This window comes from Nothobranchius furzeri, chromosome 4 (assembly GCF_043380555.1).
Source record: "Nothobranchius furzeri strain GRZ-AD chromosome 4, NfurGRZ-RIMD1, whole genome shotgun sequence".
In the NCBI taxonomy this organism is placed as follows: Eukaryota; Metazoa; Chordata; class Actinopteri; order Cyprinodontiformes; family Nothobranchiidae; genus Nothobranchius; species Nothobranchius furzeri.
Window position 1 is genome coordinate 64,158,417 of NC_091744.1, and position 6,000 is coordinate 64,164,416.

General features: G+C 39.8%; 2 protein-coding genes across 3 annotated transcripts in view; both read left to right on the forward strand.

Annotated features, from left to right (window-relative positions):
- Positions 1-1,579: 1,579 nt before the first annotated feature.
- Positions 1,580-3,866, forward strand: LOC129153486 (phospholipid-transporting ATPase ID; the record flags this gene model as incomplete). The annotated part of the gene is made up of 9 exons (XM_054732696.2): positions 1,580-1,672; positions 1,742-1,855; positions 1,929-2,027; positions 2,115-2,176; positions 2,259-2,331; positions 2,906-2,976; positions 3,069-3,148; positions 3,301-3,459; positions 3,559-3,866. Coding segments are annotated over 9 exons (879 nt in total), but the record flags the coding sequence as incomplete, so codon positions are not given.
- A 389-nt stretch (positions 3,867-4,255) lies between these two features.
- LOC129153561 (probable phospholipid-transporting ATPase IM) overlaps positions 4,256-6,000 on the forward strand; it is an 8,040-nt gene continuing 6,295 nt past the window's right edge. For both annotated transcript variants that reach the window (XM_054732950.2, XM_054732951.2), the window contains exons 1-5: positions 4,256-4,593; positions 4,686-4,894; positions 5,357-5,400; positions 5,471-5,636; positions 5,711-5,899. In XM_054732950.2, the coding sequence (XP_054588925.1) occupies positions 4,418-4,593; positions 4,686-4,894; positions 5,357-5,400; positions 5,471-5,636; positions 5,711-5,899 (784 nt within the window). In that variant the 5' untranslated portion in view covers positions 4,256-4,417. The remainder of the gene's footprint in view (positions 4,594-4,685; positions 4,895-5,356; positions 5,401-5,470; positions 5,637-5,710; positions 5,900-6,000) is intronic.

The window sequence follows — 6,000 nt, forward strand, 5'->3', positions numbered from 1 at the left end:
AGCGTCATTTCAACATGGGGGTGTCCACGACACGGTTTATATGAAGGTAGCGGCGCTGCGGCTGCTTTATATAGCGACTCGTTGCATTCTCCCTCAACCCAAATCCTCGGATCACGCATTTTAGCTAAAACGCTAACGCTAACTTGCCTTGCGTTGACTGTAGAGTTGTGGGTGATGGTCACGCAGATGTGTCATGAGATTTGAAGCGTTGCTGCCTTTCACAGACACTTTTTCCTGCACGTGCTGCAAAGAGGATAGCCGTCTTCTATCAACTGTCCCTCGGCATTCTTCAAATATCCAAAATATGCACATACTTCCCTCTTTGTCTTCTTTGAGGGATAATAAATGTCCTGAGCACTGCGGTCTCCTCCTTTGGCCATTATTTCAGCTTTAGCTTCGAGAAAGTTTTGGCTGTAAACAACAAAGTGCGCATGTGCCGCCGGCAACTTCAGCAGATGATACGGTGGCTGGTAAGGGTCTTTACGCATACACCCAGCCACGGTAATCCACAGAGATAATATAGTTTTTTTTTAAACAAGACAGTTATTATTATTGTCAACTTTTTTACCGGGGTTTACCGCTACACCGGTTACCATGACAACCATACCTCAAACTACAGGGAGTTCTTTTGAATGCTTCCATTCTTTGAAGTTTCCTCATCAGAATTAACCTCTGTATCCAAAGTCTGTGTAACAATGAAATCAGGTGTATTTTGATTTGTCTTCTCCTTTTTTGAGTTCACTCAGATCCACCAGCAGGTCGTGGGCAAACCACCTGGACTTGACTGACATCTAGTGGTTCCCCTCTCTCATTTGAAATAAACCAAATCTATTCATGTAATATGTTTCAAACACTAAACAGAAGCTGTCATTATATTCAAAGTGATCGATTAACTTAATGCATGGTGATACATTTTAGAGCCACTGCTTCAGCTGTTCCCTGTTTTAAACCCTTGCAAACCTCACCAAAAGCACCGTTTTCCAGAAATTTCTGAACAATATAAACTCCTGATTACACTGTAAGGCTGCATGGTGGCGCAGTGGTTAGCACTGTTGCCTCGCAGCACGAAGGTTGCAAGTTCGAAACTCGGCTGCGGCCTTTCTGCGTGGAGTTGTGTGTTCCCCGTGCATGCGTGGGTTTCCTCCGGGTACTCCGATTTCCCCCACAGATCACAACATGCCCTATAGGTTATAAATTGTAAGTCGCTTTTAGCGTCTGCTAAATAAATAAACATAATTAGGTTGTTCTGTTCAGCTCCCTGAGATGTTTTAATAAATTGGCTTCTCTGGTATCTGATCCCTTGTCATCCTTTTGGATACATCTGAGAGCCACGACTTCATCTGTCCCCTGTTTTAAACCCTTGACAACTTGTCCAAAAGCCAGGGGCGTCGGACGGGGGGGGCGGGGGCGGGGGGGGGGGGGTACCGTTTACCCAGGGCCCACTGCAGGGAGGGGCCCTGAGACAGCTTTGAATAAATTTTTTTATTGTTGTTGTTTTTTCCCCCAACTTACTTAATGTCTTAATAAACGTCCCTTTACTACTATTACAGGGAAAGTTTTAAGAAATTGTTATGTATAATATTCACAATTGGATTTTGATCTTGTGTTTCTAGAGAACGAACGCCATGTAAAAGCAAACGCTCGAGAATACAACGACAAGTTCCGCTATGCTGTAAGTAGACCTCAAAACTGTGCAAGTCAGGATTTTGTCAGCTGTGTGTCTGAATGTGCTCCTCTTCAGGACAATCGCATCAAAACATCTAAGTACAACATCTTTACCTTCCTGCCTGTCAACTTGTTTGAGCAGTTCCAGAGGGTGGCAAACGCTTACTTTGTAGTTCTATTGATACTGCAGGTATGAAAATAAACCACTGCTGGTCTGATTTCAGCTTTCTGGAGGTAAAACTAACAAACGCATCTTTTTCAAGTTAATTCCAGAAATCTCCTCCCTGTCTTGGTTCACAACCATCGTGCCTTTGGTTTTGGTGCTGGCAATTACAGCCATCAAAGATGCTACTGATGATTTTGTGAGTTCCTCTTATTTACTCTAATTTATTATTTAGAAAATAATACTAACTGTTTTTATGAAATTGTTGCTCCTTTTATAATTTCAGTTTAGACACAAGAGCGACCAGCAAGTCAATAACCGACAGTCTCAGGTTCTCATCAGGGGAAGGTACTTTCTTGTCATTAATGGTTTTTCTGTTATTTAAGTGTTTTGCTAAACTATCATGAAACATTTGTTTGGACTTGTTAAGTTTACAGAGTGAGAAATGGATGAATGTTCGAGTCGGTGACATCGTCAAGCTGGAGAATAATCAGTTTGTTGCTGTGAGTAAATTAAACGTCCATGTGCTGCAAACTGTTGTGTATTAAGTGATTTTTAAAAGTATTTGCCCCATTCCAGATTTCTTCTGTTTTAACATTTTAGTTTCTACATCAGACAAAGATGACCTGAGGGAAAACAAAATGCATTATTTCAAATGGCCGTGTGAAACATTAAGCAGCTGCAACAGCTGTATTAACCAAGTGAGGCCTGCAGGGCTTGATGCTGTTTTAGGTTCTTTAGGTCTTTACTTTTTTTAGAACGGGGCATGATGTGCTGCTTTTGAGATCTTTGAGCCTACTTCATGCTGTCAGACAGTGTCTGTCCAAGTTTTCTCAGTTAATTCATGATTTAACAAGATTAATAATTACTTTTCACACAGAACCATGTTTGTTTGTATAGCTGATTGTCATTAATAACTTAAATCATGATTTGGAAACTCGTGTTATCTTTGTCTGATGTAAAAACATATATAGCAGCAGACTTTTAACAGAAGGTTTAGGCTGCTGATGCAGAACCATTTATTGCCTGCTGACTGTTTCATTTTGGGTTTTTTTTTTTTTTTTTTTTTACATGCAGGCAGACATCCTTCTGTTGTGTAGCAGTGAGCCTTATGGTCTGTGTTACATTGAAACCGCAGAGCTGGATGGGTGAGTTATGTAACGTTAGATGAGCAAATGAAAGGAAACAATTGTAAGGGGTCTATCAGCTCATTTGTAATTTTTGATTTTTCCTAAAACAGCGAGACAAATCTTAAAGTCCGCCAGGCTTTGAGTGTCACCTCAGATCTGGGAGATGTTTCAAAACTGATGGACTTTGATGGTGAGATGATGCACGTTGTTTGTTTTCATTTTTCTGCATAAAATTAATGCTCAGTTACATAAAATGATTTATTTGAACCCCCTTTCAAAATCACCTAGAGTAATTTTCCTAACTGAGGTTTAAAATAGCCTTATTTTGTCATTATTCCTCAGGAGAAGTCATCTGTGAGCCACCAAACAACAAGCTGGATAAGTTTACTGGGACTTTATTATGGAAAGACAGTAAATACTCTCTGGATAATGAAAAAATGCTCCTGCGAGGCTGTGTTCTCAGAAACACCGAATGGTGCTTTGGAATGGTCATCTTTGCTGGTATTTTTCTATTTGTAAACATATTAGTTTCAATATTTGTAGGTTATTCTCTCTTGAACCATATTCATAGGCTGATGAGGCGTTTTTTACATCCAACAGGGCTGCAAACCAAACTGATGCAGAACTGTGGAAAAACTAAATTTAAGAGGACCAGCATTGACAAGCTAATGAACACTCTGGTTTTATGGATGAGAGAGACTGTGGCAAGCCATTTTAACTTTTATTAGGCAGATTGGTTATGTATTTCAGATATCCATAATTATATTGTTCCTGGCAGAAATTAACATTCCAGATATCCACAATAGCATTCCTACTATCCTGAATGAAAATTTTCAGGTATCTGAAATGTCACATTTCCTGTTCATGAGTATTGGGTTCATAGCACCTCCTATCCGTAAATACATTCCTCCCGTCAAGAATGAACATTGTGGATAGGAGGCGCTAAAAACCCAATACCCATGAATGGTAAATGTGGCATTTCAGATATCTGAAATGTTCATTCTGAATAGAATGTTCTCATGGATATCTGGAATGTTATTTTCTACCAGGAACAATAGAGTTACAGATATCTGGATTACATATCCAGTCTGCTTAATTAATGGTAAAACAGCCACCTTAATTTTATAAGAATTTGAAGATATCTCAATCTTAATTCCTACTGGTACAGTTGGTATTTTGGATATCCTTAATTGTAATTTCTACTAGCAGACAAATGGCTGTTCATATCTTCATTTGCAATTTTGACTCGTAAGAACATATTTAATACGAGGACAAATTATATTATTGCATTACAAAACAGGAATGAATGAAAGGTCCGTTTTTGATTAAATGTTAAAACGGCTTACCACAAAGAGACACAGTTACAGGCTGACAGATATGTTTAAAATGGTGTTATTGGTTTTTGAGCCTTTAAAAAAGATATTGTGTTATATTTCAGATCTTTGCGTTCCTCACATGTATGGGAGTTGTTTTGGCTATTGGAAACACAATTTGGGAGACTTGGATTGGCAGAAAGTTTGAGGTGTTTTTGCCCTGGGAGCAGTTTAAGAACAGTGCTGTCTTCTCTGGCTTCCTCACCTTTTGGTCCTACATCATCATCCTCAACACTGTGGTGCCCATCTCTCTGTATGTCAGGTAAAGAAAAAGAATGTCTTCACTATTATACACAATATGTAAAATTCTTGTTGAAAGAACGTTGTCTAGACTTGACACATTTTTTGTTTCAGTGTGGAGGTCCTACGACTCGGTCACAGCTTCTTCATCAACTGGGACCAGAAGATCTACCACGATCAGACGGACACCTCCGCTGAAGCGCGAACCACCACCCTAACCGAGGAGCTTGGGCAGGTGGAGTTCATCTTCTCCGATAAGACCGGCACGCTCACGCAAAACATCATGGTGTTCCGCAAGTGCTCCATTAATGGACAGACCTACGGTATGATTAGTCACTGAATCTCTCCACACAAAGATTAACTTGGTAAATTAGTTAAATATAAAAAAAATTGACTAATTTACACTTAACACATTTATCAGAAGTGTGACCAGTGAGTTGCTACTCATCAGGTTCAGGATCTTCTACTCTAATGTGTTTTTAAAAATTGATTTTTTTTTCCTCCCAAAAAATTTTATTATTTTATCACAACATTTTGGCTAAAACACAGTCAGTTTAGTTTTGTTTAAAGCCAGAAGGCCTCTCTGCAGCTGCAGACACTACTGTAGCCAACGAGAATGAAAATAATCAGATTTACTGCTCTAAATGTCAGGTCAAAACACTTACTATCGTTTATTTTCTCTTTAAAACGTAAACTCATTTAAAACACTTTCTTAAGAAATAAAAATTAGAACAGTAAAATAAAAGCTTGGACAAAATGATGAAGTGCTGTTGCTCCTTTTTTAGGAGACGCCTATGATGAATTTAACCACAGGGTGGAAATTACAGAGGTATGTGGTTTAAAGATCACAACAACACAAGAAATATAAAAGAAGATTAAAAACAGTTTTGTGTCCTCAGAAAACAGCCTGTGTGGACTTTTCCTTCAACCCTCTCTGTGACAAAGGGTTCAGGTTTTACGACAGCAGTCTGGTTGAAGCCGTCAAACAGGAGGATCCTGCTGTCCAAGAGTTCTTCAGACTGCTGGCTTTGTGTCACACCGTCATGCCCGAGGAGAAGAGTGAAGGTAACGCTCAACAATCAAGAAGTAACTGAAGCGGTTCAGTGTTACTGATTGTTTCTGATTGTGTTCAAATGAAGGGAACCTGGTGTACCAGGCCCAGTCGCCTGACGAGGGAGCGCTGGTGACTGCAGCAAGGAACTTTGGATTTATCTTCCGGGCTCGAACCCCGGAAACCATCACGCTGTGCGAGATGGGACGGTCCACCACCTACCAGCTGCTGGCCATTCTGGACTTCAACAACGTGCGCAAGAGAATGAGTGTCATTGGTTAGGTCGTCACTTATAAAATGTCAAAGTGACACCAGAATCCACTGTAAAGTCCATCAGATAAAATATCCTTTTACACTATTATGAATGACTCTTTAATA